The 26,240-nt window shown below is 37.9% G+C and overlaps 1 protein-coding gene across 2 annotated transcripts in view; it reads right to left on the bottom strand.

The window, feature by feature from the left end:
* Positions 1-25,381, bottom strand: part of pik3r6 (phosphoinositide-3-kinase regulatory subunit 6) — a 28,390-nt gene extending 3,009 nt beyond the window's left edge. Inside the window, exons 1-20 of one of the 2 annotated variants that reach the window (XM_008414537.2) lie at positions 25,211-25,381; positions 12,944-13,019; positions 12,679-12,783; positions 12,211-12,302; positions 11,971-12,039; positions 11,515-11,647; positions 10,331-10,400; positions 10,020-10,218; positions 9,173-9,320; positions 7,619-7,705; positions 6,809-7,049; positions 5,866-6,153; positions 3,604-3,703; positions 2,819-2,941; positions 2,005-2,112; positions 1,786-1,888; positions 1,476-1,543; positions 1,187-1,277; positions 1,018-1,079; positions 167-273 (exon numbers count right to left, since the gene is read on the bottom strand). In XM_008414537.2, coding sequence (XP_008412759.2) covers positions 167-273; positions 1,018-1,079; positions 1,187-1,277; positions 1,476-1,543; positions 1,786-1,888; positions 2,005-2,112; positions 2,819-2,941; positions 3,604-3,703; positions 5,866-6,153; positions 6,809-7,049; positions 7,619-7,705; positions 9,173-9,320; positions 10,020-10,218; positions 10,331-10,400; positions 11,515-11,647; positions 11,971-12,039; positions 12,211-12,302; positions 12,679-12,783; positions 12,944-12,983 — 2,234 coding nt within the window. In that variant the 5' untranslated portion in view covers positions 12,984-13,019; positions 25,211-25,381. Of the gene's footprint in view, positions 1-166; positions 274-1,017; positions 1,080-1,186; positions 1,278-1,475; positions 1,544-1,785; positions 1,889-2,004; positions 2,113-2,818; positions 2,942-3,603; positions 3,704-5,865; positions 6,154-6,808; positions 7,050-7,618; positions 7,706-9,172; positions 9,321-10,019; positions 10,219-10,330; positions 10,401-11,514; positions 11,648-11,970; positions 12,040-12,210; positions 12,303-12,678; positions 12,784-12,943; positions 13,020-16,092; positions 16,589-25,210 lie in introns of those variants that run through there. The other variant, XM_008414545.2, reaches the window with a different exon arrangement.
* Between the last annotated feature and the right edge of the window lie 859 nt (positions 25,382-26,240).

The raw sequence follows: 26,240 nt of genomic DNA, 5'->3' as shown, positions 1-26,240 counted from the left end.
TGTTCAAAATAGTAGGTCAGTTTGAACTGCGTAAAGTTGTAGCACCAGTGTGCGGAATGTTCTTAAGGCTTCAGAGTAAGCTGCATCAAGATTTAATGTCACACATTTAAACCCAGCAATCATGGCTGACCTTCATTCAAAGGTGTGCAACAGTTCAAATCGTTACCTCTGCACGTGTTTGTAAATCCTCCGACTGTCTTTGTCCAGGGTGAGAGTAAACGATCGCCTCTCCAAGGTACGAATCTTAATGTTGCTTGTTCGAATCTTTGATTCCTGTTCAAATAAAATAATTTTTTAAAAATGCACATTAGGTGCTTCACGAAATGTTTATATACAAGTGCACATAAAACTATCATATTCCTCAAAACCTTGAACATATTGTGGCATTACCACAAACTTCTGTGTATTTAATTGTGATTTTTCATGTGACCAAGCAAAACACAATTGTGAAATGGAAGAAAAACGATGCTAAATGCATTTCAAATTTTTCAAATGTGAAAAAAGTTTGAATTCATCCCACTGAGTGACTGTTTGTGCTGTTGCACTTTCACTGCTTTTACAGCTGCTATTTAAAATGTCTTTACCAGTTTTGGACATCTACACTCTAATTTGCCTGCCCAGATCTTTCTTTGTAAAAAAAAACCTGAAACTCGTTCAGACACAAACGGGGTGTATCATTTATAATCCAACTCTTATTTAAACTTCTTCACAACTTTCTAGTTGGCCTGTCGTGTTCCTTTGTCTTCATGATGCCCTTTGTTCACTATTGTTCTCTAACTTTCACAGAACATCTGGATTTATACTGACACACAGACGGGCTATTTTTAATAATTAGGTGACAATCAAAGTATTTTATTTATGGCTATCAGAATCAACCTAAATGCACACCACACTTTTAAGTATACCATTTATAAAAAAAATCCAAACTAATGTTTTAGTTTTCATGCATGAATGCTTTTGCAAGGCAGTTTATTTTAGTTTGGTGCTCGTCACTTCGGTGGTTCTGTCCTGACTCACCCCACTCGAGCCTTTTGTCTTTGATGGAGCTTCGTTCAATGTTAGAGTCAAACAGTTCAGATCTACAAACGGAAAGATAAGAGATTATTCACAGCAGACGAATGAGACGAATCAGAAAATGAAAAAGCTGGTATTTGTGATTATGCCTTATGTACAAAAAAAGCTGAACCTTCTGCTTCGCTGGAGGGAATGGCATTAATCTGAGCGCCTGTTGTTCGCGCTGAAATTCCTACATCAACATCCCGCCCACTCAACGTCATCTGGACGCCACAGAGGAAACACACAAGAACAACAAGTAAGTGTCAGAGGCCACAAATAGAAGCAAATGCCAGAACACAAAGATTAGCAAAGATAGAAATTTACTGGCACTTTTTGGTATTTGGTAAGGCATCTGGCAAAGATTCCTGTCAGTGGAATGTTATGAGGAAAAGCTGGATGTAAAAAAAAGTACGACTCACCTTTTTGTAATTCATAGAGATAACAACTCCACAGACTTCCCCCAAGCCCGAGCTCCTCTTATGTTTATCTGTTTGAAAATATGAATTATGTAGTTACATCAGAGGATCAGGGTTTGTGGTACGTCAAAAACAAGAACAAAGAGAAGATCGAGGAGCTGGAGTCTGGTTTAGTTTTTATTTTTTAGCTTTTCATATTTGTGATTAAGATTTGGTGACTAAGAGTAGCTCACAATGGATTGAACCTGCAGGTACACTGTGTAAAATATCTGAGGGAAAGCAATAGCAAACACCCAATGTGTTGTCAAGTCACCTTTCATTGAAGCTGCAATATGTTTGAACTCTGGGAACTCTATTTCCAGGTTAGTGAGGAACACATCTTCCACTGGATCCTTTGTCATGCTGTGGAATGTAATCTAACAGAAAAGGAAACTTTATTAGGACTGTAAAATATATACAGAAGATGCTTTTCTTTCTTAAAAATAAATCTACATTTTAGAAAAACGGCATAAAAAAAGCTACACATCTTTACCTTTACAAAATAGATGTTGAAGTAGACAGGCTGCTGGCCGCTGCGGACATAGTAAGCAATGACATCAGAGATGAATGGGTCTTTGGGTCTCTCTGGATTCATTTCTTGCTGAAAGAGAAAAATCATGAAAGATTAATCCACCTGATGTTGGGCCTGGTCACACTCAGGATACTAATGTGCTATGAAAACACTGTGAGTGACACAAAAGAGCATATAAAGTAAGAATTAGATACTTTTTTTATTAATGAAAATAAAATAAAAAATGTCAATCAAATCACTTCTAAATGTCTCTACAGACCAAGGACGCTCCTCTCTGTTTTAATTTGATCCTGGCTTTTACTGAGGAGGATATTTGGGAAAATGTATGAGAGGCTATGGTTAAAAATGACAAAAAATCCAGACAAGAGCATGTATGGATTAACATCCAGAGGATTTCTAGGCCTCCTGACACACCAACTCACATGTATTGTCATTTACATTCCCCCCCATGCCATGCAATGATTTTTCTGTTTCCTGTATAAGAATACAGTTGGGACAGTTTCAACAGTGCTTACAGTTTCTTTACTTGTGGTTTTGGTAAATTCAGCACAGTTTTTTTCCCTGGCAGAAATGTTGCAAAGCAACTTCCTGTGTTTGAGCTCAAGAAGAGAACAGCTGCAATGCTGACAAGCTAAACATAGGATAATACAGTGATATTTGCATAAGACATATATATGTAAGGTGAGTCACATAAAGAATCTGGCAACACCAAGTAAGGACATAAGTGAATACTTAGGTAGTCTAGTTTCTAAAGATACATTTTAAGATGTCATACCAATTTAGCCAGTTTATGAATCATGCCTCCCAAACTGTTGATGTTGCTGTTGTACCATGGATCCACGTTGCTCAAGTAGGAACCAAGAGTGCAGGAATCCCCCGTGGACTGATTGAGGTTTACCTACAAATAAGGAACGTGAAACTAAAAATCCCTCAAACAACTATCATTAAAAAAAGAGCTTGAAGTTTGAAATGTTCCGCATAAAAAAAAAGAGGAAGGTCTCCGTGCTAAGCAACAAAAAAGGTTGTAGGAAAGCAGAGCTACAAAACAACAGAGATAGTAGGAGAGTAGGCCACGACCTAACATAACCTAAAATGACAAAATAATGTAGAGCAATGTAAGATTTTTTATTTTATTTCCACGTTTGCTGACAATAAACACTCAAAGTATGTCATAGCAAGCTGGTTTACAGCATCACTGAAAGTGGTTAATTTAGTTGCGTTTATGTAGCATTTCATATATGGTTACCATTATTTATAGAACAAAAGACTAGACTCAGTGGATCAAACCAAGAGTTCAGCGTTAAAAAAAACAAAAACAAAACATTGCAACAATAAAAACTGTGAACCTAGTCTGAAACATAAATCTCCACGACTTACAGTGAGACATGCATTGAAGGTTTTTTTTTTAAAGAAAATTATGTCCAAGTGATTTCAACAACTACATAATAAGTCTGACTGTAGTAATTACCCACAATTAGGATTTCCCCCATGTTTCACAATCCCGGCATGTTTATTTACTTATGTAAGTGGGCTGTATTTCACCCAGGGAGGTTGCCTTACCGTAACAGGAGAGACTGGCAGCTGACCAGGGCAAACAGGAATGTAGTAGAACTGGAGACTGACTCTCATTGTAAGAAAAAGCCGCCGTGCTTCTCTCTTTCTGTAAAGGCCACAGAATAGATTCACCAGAAGCGTCAGGCTCGCATAGTTCTGACAACTGTGGTGAAGCACGTGTTGCATTTCAGGAAGTTACATTTGCAGTCAAAGAACTTCTGTTTATTTCTCAAGTCAGAAGCCGAAAGCAGGAAAACATTTGAGTTCAGACTGAGTTTTGTAAAGTCTTTTTGAATATTTCAGTGATGTATCACCAATTCATCTTAGGATGTACTGCCGTCCACTTAGGGTCAAAAGATGACATGTTGTGTCTGATGTCATGTATCTTTAGAAAACCACATTTGTTTCTTAATCTAGAGCAAGCTGTTACATCAACTGCTAAAGCAGGCAGAAACTTAAAACACATATAACGTTTGCTGCCCTTTTTGAAGTTGAGGCTATGAAGTTCTTCTGCTGCAATACCTTATATAGATATGGTAATATGTTTCATCATGGCAGCTGTTTAACATAGTTTTAAAGCATGAACAAAAACCACTCCATCACAGTGTAATACAGTGGAGTCAAAAATGGTTTCTCTCCTTCCTGATTTCCAATTTTTTTGCATGTTTGTCACACTTACCTGTTTCAGAAAAACCAAATTTAATTATAGTCAAGTAGTTGATTACATGGCCCTGTTCATAAAAGTGATTGACCTCTCCCTGTTAAAACATTGTGTGGTGTATCATTGTCTCTAGCCACATCTAGGTGCGATTACTGATGCACCAGTTCTCAATCAAGACGTCACTCAAATAGGACCTGGCTGACAAAGTGAAGTACACCAAAAGATTCTCAAAACCTAGACATCAAGCAGCAATCTAAAGAAGTTCAGGGACAAATGAGAAAGAAAATAATTGAGATCTATCAGTCTGGAAAGTGTTACAAAGCCAATTCTAAACATTTGGGACTGCAGTGAATCAACAGTGAGAGCCGTTTTCACAAATGGTGACAACCTGGAGCTGTGGTGATGCATAAAGAAAAAAAAAACATACAAATATGGTGGCGTGATGGTATGGTTCTGTTTTGCTGCTTCAGGACCTGGAAGACTTGCTGTGATAAGTGGAACCATAAATTCTGCTGTCAACCAAAAAAATTGTGAAAGAGAGAGTACGGCCATATGGCAGGAAAATGATCCAAAATACACCACATCCGAGTGGCTGAAGACCGAAGACAAAATTAAGACTTTGGAGTGGCCTAGTCAAAGTCCTGACCCAGATCCTACTGAGATGCGGCTGTATGACCTTAAAAAAAAGTTATTCATGCTCGAAAACCCTTCAATGTGGCTGAATGACAACAAGTCTGCAAAGATGAGTGGGCCAAAATTCCCCCACAGCTGTAAAAGATTCACTGCAGGCTGTTGCAAATGCTTCATTTCCGTTGTTGCTGCTAAGGGTGGCTCAACTGGTTATTAGGCTTTGGGGGATATCGTTTTTTTTTTTTTTTACACAGGACCATATAGGTTTGGACTTTTTCCTCCCTCAATCATAAACAAATTTGTTTAAAAACTGCATTTTGTCCTGAATCCCTCACTCTGGAAGAATGGAAAGAAATTAAGTCTATCAGATGGAAAGATTAATATTCCCAGTCCATTTACAGACGAGCCAGTTTACAATCCAGTGATCAGTACAGGTATCTTGTGTTATTATTCTAACACTCGTAGTTAAGAGTTGGTTCATTTTGCAGGAAGTTTCTATTAGGTATCTAATTTCCTTTTGGTTATGTACAAATAATGTTTCTTCACAATAGTACCTCTTTGTTCCTGTTCAGTTTTTTTTATTATTATTGTTTTTGTTTTGATTTTTGATTTTATTTTTTTTGTTTTGTTTTAAATGGAAATGTGACCTTGAGGTGATATCAAACTTTTGTGATCTTAATATTTCAATAATGAAGAATACATATAGTTTAAAAACTGCATTTTGTGTTTACGTGCGTTTTCTTTAACTATTTAGGTTGGCTTGTTGTTCTGAAACACTAAAGTGTGACAAATATGCAAATAAATTAAGATCAGGAAATTGAGACCATCATTTTTCACACCACTGTAAAATAAAAGATAATTACGCTTTATCACTAATATTACCATGAATATGGCTGCACATTCAATGGGACAGCAATCAACAGTTCCACAGTTGTTAACTCATTTGTTAAAAAAAACATTTTATTTGACACACTTACCTGTAGAAGTAATAAGCCTTAGCCAGGCGACCCACAACTCTGTCATCTCCCATAACTACAATCTTTGCGATAAAGTGTCGCTGCTGCTTGGGGAAGTGGTTCTCCATCATGCTCATCCCCGCTCGCCTCTGCAGAGTGGCCGCTCTCCTTCCTCCCTTCCCTGGACCTCCTCCACCTGCTGCACTTGAGTTGTCCTCCAGCGTGTCTTGCATGAGCGCCATACCGTCCTTAGCCGTCGGTTTCAGTTTGATACCTCCTCGCCGTGACAGCCTACTCGAGTCTTGCTCACTGGGCGGAAAGAGGAGGCACAATCCACATTCTGACCGGGATGGGCTTACATCACAACACTGACAAACTGAATATGGAAAGTGAAATGTTTAATGGCCTGCTCTAAAGGCTGGCGAGAAGAGGAAACTATCTTTTTGTTAAAAATAACATCTCAGCTTGGCTTGAAAGTTGACTGGCGGAAAAACATCCCCCAGGCAGACAAGACCAAAGTGGAAATGTTGAGTCATACCGAACCATGCCATGTTGGTGAAAGCCAGATGAAGCATACCTGCATTTGTCAAGCTTGGAGGTGGAAAGCAAGTGCTTTGGGCTTGTTCCACAACCACAGAACATGGGTGCTACAATAACTGACCCCGCCATGAACTCTTCTGTTTACAACATTCAAAGCGTGTCAAATCCTGCCTGAGTATAGCAGAAACTGAATCATCCTAAAATTTGCTCAACAGGGAACTAATTTATGAGTAATACAAACACTGTCTGCTTTTTGACATGATACATGACTGGATAGAAAGTGTTTTATTTATCTAGTTTTAAAACTGATGAGCCTCAACGGGCTTGTACCTGGTCCTAAAACCTTAACATCTAAATGTATATTATATAATTCTGTACATTTTCTTTTTGTGTTTGAGGATCAATAACTTAAATCATAATTTACTTTTTGCACTGTTCCCACGCTGGAACGATACAAGGGTTGTCCAGTGAAGTTGATGGAGAAAAATCCGAACTGAGGGGCAAGTCCTTTTCAATGCCACTGTCGTTGGACATAATAGAGAAGCGAGGCATGTCCGCTGGAGTGAAAGGTGATTCGCCGAGCTCAAAGTCCTCCTGTTCCTGGCTGAAGGAGGAGAAGTGTTCTGACATGCTGCTGGATCGGAACCACTTGGACAGCTCCCGCCCTGTTAAAGCAAAACAAAAGCACTGTGGTAGATACTGTCTAAACAGTTTTCTCTGTTAACTTACTGAGACATGAGTTTTGCAAACATATTCAAGCAGTTTTTTCAAATTATGTATTATTAGGACCAGAAACTTTGCATATTAACGCCTTTCATCAGACATTAACCTTCAGTCAGATGACAATTAGTTGCTTAAGTTCTGAGAATATAAAGAACGCTATAAAACATGTCCTAGTTACAGATTTAGGCCAACTCTGTTGAACAGATCAATAAATCCTCACAGTTTAATAATAACAGCATCAAATGGTCTCATATTGCAGTAATTTCAGCCTTCACAGTAATTAACTGACGCTATGCACTGTTAGAAAGTATTTAAAAGATTTACATAATTTTAGCAGACCAGTTGTTGGTTTCGTTGTTGTAACAATGCATGTTGGAAAGAAATATTTTGCTGTTAAGAAGCCCAACCTATTCCCTTTAAATGGTGTCACATTTGTAAGCTCGATGGATTTGTGAGATGAGATGGATTACGTTTTTTCACTACTTTCCCCCACAATGCATGAGTCACTCACAGATATCCAGATCTTCTGTCCACAGGTAGAAGCTCATCTCAGGGTTTGGAATCGGGCAGTCGCACATGGGTCCTCCACACAAAGGCTCTGCAGCACACATAGAGGAAGATGTAACAATAACAACTAAAACAAAGCAGTACCCCACATCCACAATTTCCCCTGTTGTCCATCCTTCTGTCTTCCGACCGGAAAGATCTCAGTGGAGGTTCACTGGATGTGTCGCTGACTTGATAAGAGCCCCGGGGGAAGAGTGGAAATAGATATCCAGAAATGCTAATAATACACACAGCTGACTGAACAGATTTGGCCATGGAGGAAGTCACGATGTGTTTGATCTCTGCAGCAGCCTTTCAACACAAAAACATGCCTAATGTCCACAAAATGAACTTGATTACCTTAGGCAAACTGACTAACAGTGATACCATTATTACCACAAACGTAAAGGTTGTAGAGTTTTGGTATGTGCTAAATATGGCCCCTCATGTTCCACCTGGAAGTCACCACAAAGTAAATAAAATAAAAAAAATCAGTAAAGTATATGAATTTATTTGTATAGTCTGGGGAGCCTGGTTACAGACAGTACACAGCTTAGAAAGTGTTTGAAGATCATCAAATAACTCAGGCTTCTAAATCAGGTAATGTTACACCCAGCAGAGAGGAGTTACACCACCCAAAGCTTGCCACCTAAAAACAAAAATGTAGATTCCACGTCGTAGTAGTGGAAAAATGAAAACTACAGTTTACCTTTTTTCTTTCCTTCATATCCAAAGGAAAAGTTCAAGTGGTTACAGTCTGCATTCCTAGGATGTTATTTCTCTGGGTGCACCAAAGGCCCACACAGAACTTAGAAAGAAAGTTTTTAAATATGCTGCTAAGCGTTACTGGAACTAATTGCAGAAGGATCTAGAGTGTGAGAATTGTTTTCACTGAAGAGTTTTCAGTGGTTCTTGAAGAACAAGGAGACCTTTGGTTGTAGGTGATTTCTGTGATTTATTTTGCTAGACTCAAATGCTGTTACCAGATGCCATGTGATTGCTGAAATTGCCTCTTGTTTTTAATCTTGTTCTGCTGATGTACAGACCAGAACACCGAGTTTGTAGCTCGGATAAATGAAGGTTAAATGAAAATGAAATGAAAAAAAAAAAAACGTTTTCTCCATTTAGACGGTCTAATTTTTAATTCCTACTAAAAAAGGAAATGCAAAAATAAGCATACAGTAATATCATACAGCTAACCATGTCAAGTATTTCAAAGCAGTTTAACACAGGTTATCACAATGGTTGCTCATTTACAGGACCTGTAACCTTACCAGGATATCAGGGTTTTAGTATAAAGTATTGATAACTGTCAAGTTTGTTGGAATTTTAGATTACACAACCACCGCCTTTTGTCAGCTTCTAATTTCTGTCTTTATTCCTGTTAGCTGTAAAGTGTTTTTGGCATTCATGGATGTTTGCAAAACCAGTGAGGCCAGATGGGTGAGAGTGCAGAGTGCAGTGTTGATAGAAAAGCTGCACCTTGCTTCTACGCAGCTTTGTGCCAGGGAGCTCATACCTGCATCAGAGTCAGAGACAATCTCGCTGTACAGCTGCTGCAGACGGCTGTTCAGCATCCCCCCTTCTCCTCTGTAGCCCTCCTCCACGCACTGCTCCAGAGTTGCCAACACTTCCTGAAAGTATGGCTCCACTTCTTGGCCCATGTCCTGTTCCACAACAAAAACAAATGGCCTTTAATAAACAGAGAGGTGGAAAAGGCAAACTAAGCATGCATAGGATGGATTCATAGTAAAACGTTGATTAGTCAAAATGTTCATTTGTCTGCTACTAAATGTGTCTTGCTGAGGCATTGTGTTAGGAGATGCAGCTCTGACACAACACACGTCACCAGAATATGTAATCTGACCTGTTGGAGCAATCACTAACCTCAGTCATTTCAGGTAGCATTTCCACTCATAGGAAGCAAACTTGATCTTTATAGTGAACCCTGCATAACAAGCGGTTTTAACCCGCATGATCTTCCAGAGGCAACAAACAAACAGAATCAAGCGCCATGCTTTATTGTTTTACACTACATAAAGCTGCAGATCATGTCAATAGCAGAATGCTGTGTATTCATTTCGAACTTTAAGAGTTTTTTCTTGGTTACTTTTTAAAAATAAAAAAACTTTTTTTTCTGGTTTCACTTTATGTTTCAGCTACTAAAGTGACTCAACTTTCTGCATCACAGCAGAGGCTCAAACTAAATATTTAATAAGCTGTAAAGTCAGAAAGCAAAGCTGCAAAGTCACTTAAACAGAACAGGAGTGAGTGCACAAAATACACAAGACAACAGCAGAGAGAAAAAGGAACTGAGAAAAAAAGTCAAAAACGGACAACATTTTAACAGATGTAAAGTCACTGACCCTGAGTGCCTGAGCCAGTTTTGGACCGTGGCAATGCTGTGGTCCTAAAGCCGCCTGTATGGTGTGCTGAACCACACTGCGCATGTGTTCCAGCGGACTCTGGAATCCAGCCGAACCCGAAGCAGACACCTCAAAGTCCTCTACTACAGCAGGTATCAAGGAACCAGAGAAGACCTCTGGATCGGCTAACACAAAAACCCTGCAGATAATTTAAAACGGAGTCATAAAGTTAGTATGCTAACAGAATATTGGTTTCATTGAAAACGTAGTGCAGGTTTTGTGGAGTCAATTATTACTAAATGATAACTCACCTCTCCTGAAAAGGATAGTGCTCGTTTTTTAGCTTCTGCTCTGCTGTGATCATCCTCTGGTACATCAGGCCTGTTGATCAAACAAGCATTTAATGACATCATCAACCCTCTCAGCATGTCAGATTAAAGTACAACTCCAGCGCTGAAGCAAATCTAATTCATCTTTATCTGCTTTGATGAACAATATTTATCACAGAGGTTGTTTCACTTGTAAAGAAGTCACTATAATTAGGTGTGTGTCTCCAGCCTTGACTCCTTTTTTCATTTAATCAGTTTTACAAACAAATCATTGAAAGCTGCGTCTATTCAATAATGTCTCCTAGTAACTTAAGGTGTCTTATTTCAAAAGGTAAATGTAACACTTGTGAATGAGGAAGACAGTAAAAGTTAGCTGTCTTCAGTGTGACTGACGGGTAGAGGAAGCACAGAGATGAAATAATAAAAAAAATAATTTTCTATAATATGTTTCGACTTGTATGCAGTTTATTGAAGCTGCAGAAGAGTGTGAGACAGAAACAACAACAGTAAATAACAGTTCTGTCATTTTCAGCTTTCAGATTCTGTCTGTCATTAATCATACTGGAATTGAAAATGTTTGCAGTCATTTGGAAATTTTACAAGTGGATCCATATTCTTTAGAGAAAGCATGCAGAGAACTACGCATGCTTATTGCAATAAAAGATTATTATTGCAATAATCTTTTATTGCAATAAAGATTAGTGTTCACTAATCTTTATTGCAATAATGTGTTAAATGCTAATAAAAGCCAATAAAGACAATTAAAATTTCACCTCTGTAATCATTGTGGCCACGTTTTAAAATAGTGAACCCCTGTTTTGCAGTTACTGCTCTCCGATTCTCATAGTGTGACGTTGTCTATGCTCCTAACATAAACAAAAACTGATCACTCAGAGCAGTTTGTGGGTCATTATTCATTACTCATTTTGAAAAATGATCCAACACCTTCAGTCAGTACAATTAATGAAATTAAATAAGGGGAAAGTTTTGAATTCTGCCATCACCATTCTGCTTTGCAATAGATGTTTTTTTTCCATCATTTGACATTATATGAGTTTAGAGTTTATTTCAGATGTGTTGCAACTAAAATATGGACGGTGTTCTGAGCAGAATTTGATTTATGAGCTGAACTATCAGTGATATTTGCACAAGAAGAGGCTCACTACCTGGGATGAAGCGTTCAGTTTTTATTTGTCTTGTGTAGCCCAGGCCCACGGTGCAATAAGGCTGAGGATAGGTCAGTAGCCGCTTACAGAAGTCATACACACGCTTGTACAGTTCATCTGGGATGTAGGCTGTCTAAAATGACAAATCATAAATAAAAATCGTGGGTTAATGAGTAGAATGGGAATACAAAAAGCTACTTTCAAGGTCGGTAAATGATAAGTATCACAGTGCCAGCGCTAAAATATGAGGAAATAAACTTTGCCATGGACTAAATGCCAACATTTTATGTCCCAACTTCCTTGTTGGTGTTATTTCCAGGAATTAAAAACATTCCTCTGGCTCAGTGCAAAAAAACTCCAAACATCAAATGCATCCAGGCAACAAAGAAGTGATCAACAACATTGTGGAAAAGTAGGAACAAGGAAGTCTGTCGGAGCTTTTCGCAGAGTAACTACCTGAATGATGGCGTGCATCAGTGTATGGAGCAGAGGAATGATGGATTTGCGAGAGTCCCATCTTTCCGCCTGAAGAGAAACATGCACAGATGACGTATGCATGATGTGACTAAAATAAATCTATCTCCTTGTTGACCTCAGGGTGACTAAAGTTTCCTTTCCGTTTGAAAATAAATTTTAGAAACAAATACTAACCCAGGGTGAAGTATTTCAGTTTAAACAGGAATTGGAGAACAGTACCTTTTCCAGCTCCTTTATCAGCACCCACAGCAGAGACAAGCTGTTGGCAGGATTGTTTTGAACCTTCTTGTGAAGTGTCCATCTCAGCATTCCTGCACACACACACAAAATGCAAGGACTAAAAAACATGGTGACTGTATCTCACTTCTATCTATGATAGCAGTGATCTAAGTTGGTCTGATGACTAACAACACAACAGCTTTCACACCACAGACAGGGCTATAATTTACAGGAAGAGTCACACTGGCTGCACTAAATGTCTGTTCACAGAGGAAAGGTTTATGAGGTGGAATTGTTTATGGGAGAAAACAAGACAGAAACCAAAGTCCTCAGCAGGCGGCATCCTGACATGCTCATATGCCGAAACCCAATGAAAAACAATAAAGACCAGATCTGTGTTCGAACTTATAATAAGTAGTTACAACATGAATTTGCTGATTATTTTCATTTTACTGGAATAGAGCCCACCTTTGTTACACCAGTCTGGGCCTTGCTGCTGGTCGGTACAACGGGGCAGCACAGCCTGGAGGCTTCGGTACAGTTCTGACTCAGGAACTGTAGGGGAGCAGTCGCCTGGCAACCAAGACCAAACATTAGGACAAAAGCTAACTATAATAACACACTTCTTTCTTGTAATAATAAATTTTAGTTGCTCAAAAAACATTCACATAAATATTTATGCGTTTAGTATCTGAAAAAGAAAAAAAAATTCAGCTAAAACCTGATGATTTACCTGTTGGCTCCATGCTACTCGAACTATCCCAGTGGGCCATGTTGGTCAGGACTCACGTACATTTTGGTCCAATCAGCTGCAAAAATAAATGTGAAGTGTTACCTCTGTTCTGTCATATCTGTGAAAACACACCAAGTCCTCTGAGAAACGGCCTCATTTGGATTGGTGATCTGTTATTTCCCTTTGGTTGCTCACTTAAGAGTGTATGACTACATAGAATTGATGAGTGCAGCTATTAAAAGCTCAATTCTGTGGTAATTATTTGGGCTATTAAGATTCTCAGTATTTCCATGCATCTGCCTCTGCATGACATACATATAAGGTTTTTGCTTCTTCCTTGAGTGGTTAGCTGTAGTTTTGGGTGGAAGTTTAGACCCACACAGGATGGACATGAATCTCTTACTATTTTGGTTTTACATTCACAATTCAAAACCGTTCTTTTAGAAGTGTGATATTACACCATTTAGAACAGCAATGACTTTCCAAACCAAAAATTTGACTCTGGTTATTCTCTAATTAACAAAGTGTTAAAATGATGATTAAATGTCTAGGCAAAAATACAAACAGACAATTAAATATCATTTGGTTGTACTTGGTTTCTCAAATAGTTGAATCTGAACCATTTTTTTTGTAATAACAAACATTTTGGTTGGTTGTTTCAACATGTTCATCAAAATTCATAGTTTCATATGAAGTGGTTGACTTTTGTCAGCCAATCTGGGCTTTAATCATTCAATGTTTTATATTGTATTTTTTTATGTTGTTGTTGGAAAGTCTATTCCAGAAGATGAGTGTTAATTCATTCATAAAATATTTTTGATGCATCTAGAAACTGTGTCATCCTGAAATAGGAGGTAGCCTTCCTCCTTCTTTATTCCATTATTTATGTACAATGCACCAGTACCACTGACAGGAAACAAGACAGTTAACTAACATAATGCTGCCACCACCAAAGTGCTTGATAGTGGTGTATTGTGTTCTTGCGTTTAAAAATCTCACCTTGAATCTGTCAATTCATGGTGGCCAAACAGCTCATTTGCTTGTCTGATGTGAGAATAAATGGTTCTATAGAAGACATTTGACTTGTCTTTGTAGGTTTATTCTCCATAGCAATGTTAAACTTGCTTCACTCTTGAGAGCAAATGTTCTGCTGCTACAACTTTCACTTTTTAATAATAGCCTGCAGCTTTAGGGGTTCAAGGATTTCATTTGAAAGTGACAGATTGGGTCAAGTGGGTGAAACTTGGAAACAATCTGATGTTCAAACTGTACAGATTCTAAATGTACATGCTTACTGCTAATACGTTGTTCTCAACTCATGATTTTCTCTTTCTTTTTTCCTGTCTTCACAACCTACCAACCAGTCTGCCCCTCAACTATTAGTATTTCAGAAAAGGTGTAGGTTTTGAGGGGAATAGGAGGCCAATTAACTGTCCAATCATATTACTGGATGACCAATTATTAATTAATCGTAGTTGGAATAGTATACCCAACCAATTATCCAAGGACTCCACATAACAAGTGATAATGTAATGGTAATTGTGATCTGAAATACAATGACTCTAAAAGACAACAAAAGCTTTAAGAGCTTAAAACAGTAGACAAGATAAACTCTGGATAGGTCTCAACACCCTTTATGGAAGTATGTACCTTTGAGTCAGTCATGTAATTTCTGTGTTTTATTATAGTTGCTTATCGTTAGTGTGCCACTGTGTGCTTCCATTTTTCTGCTAATTGCTGTTGAAATAAATCTTGCTACTGAGGAACAAATTAAAGATCATTTTATACTAAAATAAACTGTGTGTCAGTACAAATATGGATCTGAAACGTACAAAATACATTTTTTGCAGTGTAAATAAGGATCTGATCCATGCAGATGAATTCAGCAACAGCTTGTATAATTTTTGTTTTTTTGGTAATATTTTACTGACATCAAGTTACTACGGGTTTCTATTTCTCAGCTGCAACAATTTGTGGAAATGTGAATAGGTCCATTTGTATCAATCTGGGGAAAATGGGTAAATGAGTATCCTTGAATAAATAATTGTTCTAGTAATGATTGTGATAAAGTATAGACTTCTTAAAACAAAGTTAGTTGCAATTGATTTGATGTCAAGAGACTTTCACTAAAAACCACTTTTTCCAAAATTGGCTGACGTTTATAACTTGCTCACTAACACTAGTAACTCAATGTTATAAAACTGTTGTTTGCTCCTTAGTCTAATAGGTGTTTCACTGAAAGTAAATAGGTTCTTTAAAAGATTTCTTTTTCTAAATTTCACAAAACCTTCCACAGTACTAAAAGCCATTTTACGTCTCAACGCACTCCAAAGTGTTTCATATCTAAATAAGGACAATAGGTAACGTCCACCCACACAAACACCTTCACACGCACAACAGGATAGTGGCTCCTCTTCCTCTACAAAGGTGCTAAAATGGACTCTATAAATAAAAACATTGTGCCTACTTTAAGTACTTCATTCGTCCCGAGACCCACACATGTCCGTGAGTCACAACTCAAACACCCACAACACAACTTTACATGCTTTGTGTTGCAATAAAGATCTACCTTATCAGGATAGTACTAATCGCAGGTCTTGTATGTTTGTTCTTAATATGAATGCAGCTAAGAGATATTTTGTGGTGTAGTCTTCCATAATACATTTATATCCAAAGATAATTATAATATACAGGTTGAACTGAATTAAATTTACTACAACGTTCCAAAAATAAAATTCCTTATCCCACAAGTTTTATACATGAAAATGAACTCTAAAAGCACTTAAATGTATCCAAACATTCAAACATAGTATAATTAAGAATAGAAACAGCCTTTATAGTTCACAAAGGGGAAATTTAGGTCCAACAGTAACAAGAGATATAAAGGTTCACACAAAAAGTTCTTAAAATAATAAAAAAAATAATATATAAAACAAATAAGATTACCAATAATAATATACTGTACAAGTCTACAAAATAAAAAATGAAGCACGTTGACTTCAAAAACTGATAAAAACACCAAGACTAGCAATAGGCTGCAAAAGCAAATTATTAGATCTAGTTTCTGAACAGCAGCAACACATGAGGCACCAAAGCAACCAAGATCTGAGCCAATCAGTTGGTGATAATGATAATAAACTCTAACTTACCCTGATCCATCTGGACTATACACAAGCCATTCATTCACACAATACACATCCTGGACTGAAAGCAACATGTAAGCCAAACAGAGGCGTAGTGAGAATGAATGGTAGAGTCTGCGCACTAGTGACTTTATTTCCTCTTTTAACAAGACGTGTGGGTTCATTAGAAGGAGATGAGAACTATCAGAGTTCCAAGAGCAAGTATGTAGGAGTGGCTGCGTTTGTGGTTAAGTATTGTAAAGCACACTTGCCTGTGTATTTCACCTTTCCAAACCTTTGCAAACTGGCATGCTGCCTTTATTTCATTGTTCTCCTTCAAACAGTCAACTTATTGTTCATTTGAGAACAAAAGAAATACTTTGCCTTTGCATTGTGTAAGAAAAGCTGCAGACTGGCACATGGTTAGCATCACTCTTTTAGGACGTGAATGCAACCTATCTGACCACAGGTTTCCGGGTGCCATAAGTTGATTTACGTCGTCTTGAAACTCTGTTTGCTGTTGGCTCTCACTTTTTCTCAATGCATCTCGTAACTAAATGTTACTTTTTCCTTTTTCTCCATTTACTACTTGCACATTGAATTCAATAAATCAGGTGAAGAATGCACATGCATCATTGATTTCGTGAACATGCACTGTGTGTCTATTTAAAAAAAAAAAAAAAGTTCTAATCCAGTGCAGAAACTGACACGCACAGCACTTCCTTTCTCTCTAAATGAGTGGGCAGATGACGCTCTATATTTAGATGGAGGCCAAAAGATGCTGAATTTGAAACAGAGACGGAGCTTTGGTGAAGACAGATTTAAAAATAGATCCCACTCGTAATTCACAGCTTTTCAAGGGCCAAATTAGACACCAAGCGACCACCAACGTTGACTGCTTTGAATGGAACTTTTGTTTTTAAATCCAAATGATCCTGTGTGCAATTCTTACACAAAGTATTTCCCTAATCCTAAACTAACCTCGTTACTCATACACAGAGCAGGAAATGCATTAACACTGCCTTAAAAAGCCAGAGTATGTGGAGATATTTACGTGGCAGACATAGCTTTCTGCATCAACACAAAGCTCTCTGTATTTTAGCAGCAAAACGGAAGGAAAGAGAGATTATACAAATGTAACTGAAATAGTGAAAAATGTGGCTTCAGCCAACACAGAAAGCTAAACTTTTCACCCAGCTGGACATTTGCACCTACTCTCTCCAAACTGCGGAAAGCTAACTCTTTTATTAGACTGGTGCTCTGCATGCAGCAACCTGGATGACGTGTTAATAAACTGTCATCCTACAGTTCTTGTTACCAGAATTGTGGGTAGAATCAGTTGAATGGCCCACAAAGCTGCCAGCGAATACAAAGACAACTAAAAGCACTGTTAGAGATGCCAAATCCCCAAACCAGTGAAACAAACTTCCCCCTACGACTGTTGATTGTTTGCGGTGAATGTGAATCAGTTCCTGACGTACGTTTCGGCCCCGCAACAACCATCTATCTGCTCGTTCTCCTGCACAGGCAGCCGTCACCGTGTGCCTCAGTGGTCAGCCTGAACAATGAGACCAAACAGAAAACAGGGGAGTTCATTTCCGTTCCGGCACGCTGCAGACATCTCAGAAAACAGGAAGGCCCCGGCAGAGCTGTGTGGAAGTGCGTTCATAGAGCAATAAAGAAGTGGTGTTTTTTAAGGTGGACGGGGGAGGGAGGGTGGAACTGTATTTATAGGTGGTTGTTTCATTGGAAATCCCCTGCAGTGTCTGCCACTGATGGGATTCACCGACACTGACATCCAGACCTGGACTGGTCTTAGACGTTTGCACCTTTGACAGATGCCAAGGAAAACTTGAAAAACAGGCCTGGAGAGACGGCCCTTAGGCTTCCTGACAGGAAAGTATGTGTGAAATTTATGGGCTGAGAGTGAAAGTTGATACTCTTTTAATAAGGAAAGAAACAATCTATGTGGTGATGGTGAAGAGCAGCACAGTCACATACATGCCTGTCATCTTTGCAGCAAACATCCACAGAGACAAAAAGAAAAACATTGCAAAAACAGACTTCATGTAGATGTGGTACGAGCTGCAGAGGATATCAATCAAAGAGAGTTCCTGTATTACTATACTGGACAATTATAGGAAGCTGTCCTCCACCAGTGATGGTGTGTGCATGTGTGCATGAACCAGATTCTAATATCCTTGTGGTGACCTATTTCTGTCCACAATGTGGGGTTGTGGGGACCATTGCTCCTTGCGGGGACAATTTCTGGTGTGAATTGAGTTTTGGTTAGGGTTAATATGTGTGCATGTTTAGATGAGGGGGCAGCAGATCCATTAGGGCTTTGCAGATGGGGCCACTTGATGCAGTACGTTAACACGTGGTGGAAAGAAGTGAGTGATCAGGACAGATGTTACCTAGCACTAACATCTGCCCTGGATGACTATAACTACAGTTCTAAACACTGTTACACCTGTAGCTACAAACAGAGCTTTATGCACGGATGCAAACCTGAAAATGCACAGCCAAATGCTGTAGCCAAGTACCAATCTCAGAATGTTGTCATTTTTTTACCTGCTAAACTCTATTTTAGCTGGTTCAGATTTTTTTAGGAAAATTAAAATTTTTGTTTTTATCCTTCCTGCCAAGAGTGATCATTAATTATTCGTAATAGGAGCGGAAGCTACATTCTTTTGCATGTTTGAGAAAAACAACTAATATTTCCTGGTACATACTGACGTCAGATACAGGCAGAGGTGGGTAGAAACTAGTTATGCCTTACTGTAAACTCAGCAAGCACTGAAAAACTTTACTCAGTTAATAGAACTTTACTTTAGTCAAGTAAAGTTACATTTACTTCAGTACTTTTGGAAAAAAAAAACTTTTAGGAGTTGTTCTACTCCTACCGACCCCTTCGTTACTCCTAACTTAGTTCTTACTTGAGTAATATTATTATAAAGTATTATTCTTACTCCTGCAGTGAGTAACTTTACTGAAGGAAGGACAAGCTTGCTTTAACCAGGCTTACATGAGACAACTACAGTTTATGTTAAAGTGTGGCTTACTGTATGTTCAAAATTCATCAATTTAAAGTTATTTCTTGTTTGCTGAGCTTGTTGTCACAAACCATGTATATTATCACTGGGGGTATATAAACCTGCTGTATATTATCTACTGTAAGAATTGTTCCCCTTAGTTTGACTTTGAAGAAAACATATTTAGAAAAAGGTTTCTTCTACTCAATTTTTTTTTTTTTGCGGTAATGGTATGCCTTTGTATTTATTCATTTTTTTTTATCTTTAGAATTTGCATATTATGTCTGATTAAATCATTTTAAAATATTAAATCACATTCTATGAACTGAAAATGTGTAATCTTTACTAAATATACATTTTTACTCTTATTTTAGTAATTATTTGCATAGCTACTTTGTACTTATACTTGAGCAAAGACATTTTAAAACAGTACCATTTTAACCTGGGTATAATTTTTGGCTTCTCTACTCACCTTGGGCTACTGGTCATTTTTGTAGAAATAATGTTTATGTAATTTCCTGCTTCATAATAAACCTGAATAATATGTGTTATGACATTATTTAACAAGAAAACTCGTAAACATTTATTTAAATTAGAGCCAACTTTCTTCAACACATGAAACGACATTTTTAGAAAAAGTAAAATTATACATATTATGTATTACGTTTTGTATGTTTTATAGTTCAATCAAGTAACTATGCTACCTTCAGTTGTCATAAAAATGCTGTATGTCAAATATGATTTAAAATATTTGACTTTGTAATTTAGCGCCTTGAAACTGAGCCTCAGTTTGCTCTGCTCTTTCTGAAACTCTGCCTTCAGGAAGTCATCACATCATTCCTCTATTAACCCTTTAACAGCGTTTTAACCAGCATCGCATCGTACCTTGTTTAATGAGCTCAGCAGAGGTGCAGTTCCACCAGACTAGCCTAATTGCTGCTGGCTACTCTGGACGAGCTGAATGGGGTAGTACAGTGAATATAACAGTGATGTGAATGAACAGTACAGTGATGGGGGCTCTGTGAGGAAACTGCAGCTCTGCCTCGGTCTCCCCCAGGAGTATTTCACACCTCAATGGTTGCCATGGGATATAAAAGGATTTCTGAAACATGCATGAACGACTTTTCTGCTGAAAACAAAATTAGCTCAGTTCTCTTCTGAAAAGCAGCTGGCTCTATAACAATTATTTCATATTTTGTTACAGGTTTAGCTAACAGCTCCTTGGTCTGCAAAGATTTTCAAAGTACTGTTTCTCAACCAGACTACAGATGAAAATCAGCTGTTTACATACTCCTGTTATCAGTGTTCTTCTCAATGCAAAATTTCCTGTAGTATTTTCTTCTTTTTTTTATACAACTTAAATTTATAATGTAACACGTCTTCTATATTTCTCTGACAAAACATTTGTAATCATTGGAAACTGCAATTGCAGCTACAGTTTCCAGTGAGGAAGAGCAAATCTAATTTGTATTTACCACCACAGCACACACTTTTTAAGATAAAGGTAAGTAGTTGAAGTAAACTTTGTTATGCTCACTAACCACTAAAGAGTTTACTGCAGCTGGCTGCTGCCTCTGCTTTCCAAGGAGCCCACAAGTACGTGACAATGCCGAGAAATGCACACTTTTGTTTCTGATAACTCAAACTGAAAAAATAAAGTCTGTACAACTTTCCCTGTTGAAGATGCACACTGAGCTGAGTGTGCTTTTTAAATACTTTTCACACCTTTTTAAATGTGACCATTTCTGCATGTTTTCTGAGAACTTTTTTTTTCTGTCCAGTCTGAGTACAACTAAACCTGCAGTGAGTAGACAAACAAAGTCTTACCTTAAGAAACATTCTATATTATTTATATTATCTATATTTAGTCTAGCTACATTTGCAAGAAAATTCAAAGATAAGAAGAACAGAGAGGGGGAAGTAACTATTTGATACACCACAAATTTCAGAGTTTTACCATGACCCATGACTCACTGAGGGAATGAGGTTATTGCCCAAAATCTTGCCATACATGGCGCCATCCTTCAATACAATCAGGTTCTGACCATTTATCAGAAAATCGCGTCCAAAGCACTTACCAAAATGAGAAGCAGAGAGGTTACAGGTAGAGAGTCTGATTTACATGGGCAGGTGTTTTTTATACAGGTAACAATTCCAAACAGGTGTAATTGATGCAGGTAATGAATGGATGATAGGAGGACTTCTTAAAGACAAACTAATATCAACCAGCAGAATTATTGTAAATTGGTGGGTGATCAAATACATATTTCATTCTGTAAAAGTCAAATTTATAATAAAATTTGATTTTCTAGATTTTTATTCAGAAAATTTCTGAACTGTGGGAAAATTCTGAATTCAATTTTAAAAAAGCAACAAGAGCAGCATGTCAAAGAGTAAACTCATGTAAGAATGTTTCAATTGGGAAATATTGACGACATATTTTGAGGCACTTTGTGTTGGTTTCAGTTTAGCTACACGACTGAACTGCACTGATAATTTACACTCTGTTTTAAAGGTGATCAATTGCGCTTCCCTGAAGAGTTTAAGAAGGTTTTATGGGCTTATTCCAGTGGTTCCCTAACATGTTCCTCAAATTCCCCCATCCTGCTTGCTTTAGGTGTCTCCTTGTTTCCAATTAACAGGCTTCTGCAGAATTTAATGGCTACAGAGGAGGTCATGCAATCATTTGTATCAGTTTAGAACAGAGACATGTCTAAAACATGAAGGGCAAGGCTACTTGACGATCTGGTTTGAGAACAACTAGGTTATAAAAAAATCATTATCCAAGAATCATTTTTCTTAGATAATGAGAATTTGATTTGTTCTTCCTATTTTGAGCTCCTTTCAGAATGAGGTCTCCTGTCACTTTAAATCCAAATAAGCTGTTGCTGGCCCCGAGCTTCAACTCAACGTTTACACTTTCACTTTATACCCGTGAAAATGGCTGTAGAGAATGTACCACTGTAAATCTTTGATGGTCTTTAATTTTGCCTGGTGGGCCAACAATGAAAAACTTGTCCTTTCCAGCAGCCATTGTACAGCACATACAGCAATAAAACCAGCTGAGCAGCTCCAGGTGAGTTGCTAGGTAACGGGGCAGTGATTGCTAATTTTGACCTAATAATTGGCAGGTTTTTGCAAAGGCTTGTTTTCCAGACACCAACAAAATTAAAGCTGGTGTGGGTAACTTTTATAAAAAATTAAAAAAAACATATGTTTTTTTCATATTTGTTAAAACTGTCACTATGTCCAGACAGTATCATAACAAACAGATAATTTTTTGAAAAAAAATTTGGCCTTCACATTCTCCCTGAGAAAACTACTGCCATGTGCAGAAATACTCCCAGTCAGAAACAACCAAACACATCCAGGATTGTCTTAGGACTGTCAATCACACTTGTATACACACTGCTCACAATCTCTTCTTTGCTTTCTGTTGCGCTACAGCTCCCCCCCATAGTGGAGCCCACCATGAATCCTCAGACTAGTAAACATGGTTACTGGTGGCAGCGGAGAGACAGCTTTCCTGTGAGGTTAGGTTTTTTTTCTCCACCATTAGCTCTCATATGCCTTGTGCGGTGAAGGGTGTGAAAAGCGCTTGGTTGACAGTCCCAAGACATTCCTCCTTTCTGATCGGCAGCGGTGTATTTCTGCAGATAGTAGGAGGAGGTAGAGGAGCTTCATTTTTTTCACAGATTATCAGTCTCAAGTTATAGCGACAAGAAAATATGTAAGAAAACATGCTTTATAAGTTACCTACTGTTTTTAAAGCACTTGGATTATTTATAGAAGCAGTAGAGACCAACATGGAAGTATAAAAATGTGCAAAACGTGAATGTGCACATTAAAGGCCTATGTTAGCTACATCTACAAGCACAGCATGGTGACAAATAGCAGTGGCAGTTAAAACAGAAAGGGAAACACGGTCACTACAGATCCGAGTTCGGCACAAGGAGGATATGCAAAAAGTATACTGTCTGTATGAAATGCTTGAGTAGTCCTGCTCACTAGGTATATCTCCTGACGGAATGATGGTTCCAGAGTAAATGAAAGAGAAAATATTAGTTTGGGTATACTGTTAATCTTACTCCACATTTATAAAGCTTTAGATTTGTGCTTATATATTACAGATTTCCTCTGCTTTTCGTTTTATCTCACTTAGACATTTCAGATAATCAAACAAACAAAAAAAACTGGAAGGGGCTTAGGGATAAATGTTTCTGTGTTATGATAACTACCCCCTTGTTAAATTACAATTTGCCAGTGACTAACAACAATTTTGGTTCAGTTTTACGAGCCAAATCCAGGCCTGATTGCAGTCATACTTGTGTAACCCAAAAATCACAAGCACAAGCCGTTTGATGAAGACCTTGGCAAAAAAGTCTCAGAGAGCAACACATCATGCCCCAGCCTAAAAATAAAACCTCAAAAACAACCGAGAAACAACGTAAGGGACATCTATCTATCTGGAAGGGACACAAAGACATTTAAGGCTCCTGAACTGCTGAGAACAACGGTGTCAACGTCAATATGGAGAAGATTCATCATTCAATATGATAAATCTTCGCAGGAGTTGCAGGTCTAGATTCCAGGGCAACATCAGGCTCTTCAGGCCTCATTAACCTCCATTAAGGTCAGAGTTCCACATTCAACAATAACAAAGACTCTTGGCAAAAATGGCTACCATTTTTGGCTACCATAGCTGACCTAAAAGAACATAAAGCCCCACCTCACATTTGCCAAAAGACAACTGGACTATATTAAATTCTTTTGAGAAAATACTATGTGGAATGACTGATGAGACAACTATTTTTGTCCTGAAAAAGAAAATTATGTAACTTATCAAATTTAGATTTGGAAATAGCATTGCTTTTGTTGGTGTAATATAAGACAGCCCATGTTGTGATTAATAATAAGCTCATATTTAATCCTGGCTTTTTACCTTACATGTTTTATTGATTAACATATTTTGCATTTGCCGCACTCACCTGTTGCCCCTTCCAGCAAAAAATTGCATTCGAGTAATTTACGAGGTCAGAGGTAATTTCAAACAGTCATGTGATATTTACAGCAGAAGAGGATCTTTGCAGCCATGATTACACTTGACATCATGTCAACTAGTTACTCTGTTTTGACAGAGTATTTAAATGTTAGCAAATGTTTTACCTCTTCCCATTAATCACTGTCTAAAAATATAATTGGATGACATAACCTGCTAAAAATGTAGCTATTGTTATGAGTCTAACTACAGATCGAAAAGCCTCACCCAATAGTTTGACATAAGTGGAACCAGATTATGGAGATAAATTAGTATGTTTGGCAGAATGCAAACGTCTGTATTGAGAATAACACTGACAGCTCATCACGAAGAAACCCTGGTCTATTTTATGAACAAATAAATCACTTGCACTCATTAAGCTATCCTGGATCCCCTTAAATCTCCTAAACGGCACCAGGAAGCTCAGATCTAAAACAAGGAAGCTGCGGGAAATAAACAGCGGTGCACTCAGGGTCCAGCAGACACAACAGGGGATTTGGTGATGCCAAGCACTCTTTTTACAGTCATTATTATCGTCTCAAGAGGGAAAAAAATGAGCCCGCCGCCCCTGTTTCTTTCCGTATCAAAGGCCACAGGGTTGGAAAATCTTTTAATACGTTTTAATAGTAAAACGGTGACGAGGGGAGGCATTTACAATCAGAGTGCAACACGAGCCTCGGCGTCTGCATCTCTGCAGAGGCATTTCTATCAGGCGCTGCTGTAAACTACTGTAAGACTTTATCTGCGAAGTGCGGTTACTTCAATAAAGTTACGCTATCAAGATTAAAATGTCACATTTCATCTTATCCGGGCAGCAAGGCAAACAACAACATGAAATGAATGGCAGCTAAATTGGTCAAACTTCGTCGAATATTCACACTAAACAGAAAAAAGCTGAGTTTTTTTTTTTTTTACTTTTGTGTAAAAGTGGAAAAAAGGGGCATTCTCCCCTAAAATAAGAGGCTAAAATGTACATTCGTCGACAATTTGAGGGGGAAAGTAAGCCCTAAACAGCTTTCTAAAGAAAGGAATAAGTCTTACGTAATATATTTCAGAGTTTGTGAGCACTTACCTAGAGTGAAGTTGCTTAAACAGCTCCATTTGTTTTATAGCAGCTTACTTTAGTGCGAAAATTTCTGTCAGTGACACTTTGCTCTGCTCATCTCGCTCCAACTGACAGGCTAACGCTGAGCTGACACTAAACCACGCCCACAGCAGGATGACAGCCAATCAAATCACTGACCAAAGTAAGCCGTTGTGACTGTTCGAAATTATACAGAAGAAAAGCCATTTATTTTCTCAGCACATTTTCTCGTGCGGCGCTTCGTAGCATAGCATAGCATATTTGCATTTCTTTTTCTGAATTGATTTCGGTTTACAAAATTTATTTTACAACACCGACGTCGGTTGCTTTTCAAAATAGAAAGTGCCACAATCCAAAAAGTAAATTGGGTGAATATTTATATGACTAAGAATTTAAATGAAGTTGTAATAAGTAATGACAAAAATCCTTTGTGATTATTTAAATGGATCAATCTCCAAGTCCTGTGTTTCAGGTTCTTGTATAGTTTTTTTTTAAATAGTCTGCTGTGTGTTTTTTTTTTTTTTTTTACTTGTTTTTTTATTTATTTATGAGCAGAGACAAAACAGTGCAAAACAGTGTATTAGGTTGTACTAATTTAGCAAGCTGGAGGTTTCAGATGTATTTTGTGCTATTTATTGATGGGGAGAGTGGTGAAATGGAGAGTCCATTGTTTGTGTTCACCTGTCCTACATGTCATGTCTGTCTGTTTTACTATGGTCAAAACAAAATACAAAGTTTTTGAAGCAAAGCATCTTTTTTCCATAGGTTTTGCCTGCACATTATTAACTCACTGGACTGTCTTACATTTTCATAGGTGCAAGTGTTCAGTGAGAGCACCAAACACCAAAGATTTCTGTTTTGTTTGTGACGTCAGTCACCAGCTGAATTATCAACATGTCCTATCAAAATACAGATTAAATACACTGACATGAGCTTGGCACTTCAGGAAAAGTTAGAAACAAGTGAAAAAGCTCTGCGTGTTGCAGGTGACTCATTATCAAACTCTTATCCTCACTTT

Source organism: Poecilia reticulata, chromosome 1 (assembly GCF_904066995.2).
Source record: "Poecilia reticulata chromosome 1, P_reticulata-male-v2, whole genome shotgun sequence".
Taxonomy (NCBI): Eukaryota; Metazoa; Chordata; class Actinopteri; order Cyprinodontiformes; family Poeciliidae; genus Poecilia; species Poecilia reticulata.
This window is presented reverse-complemented; position numbering and strand designations above follow the sequence as displayed.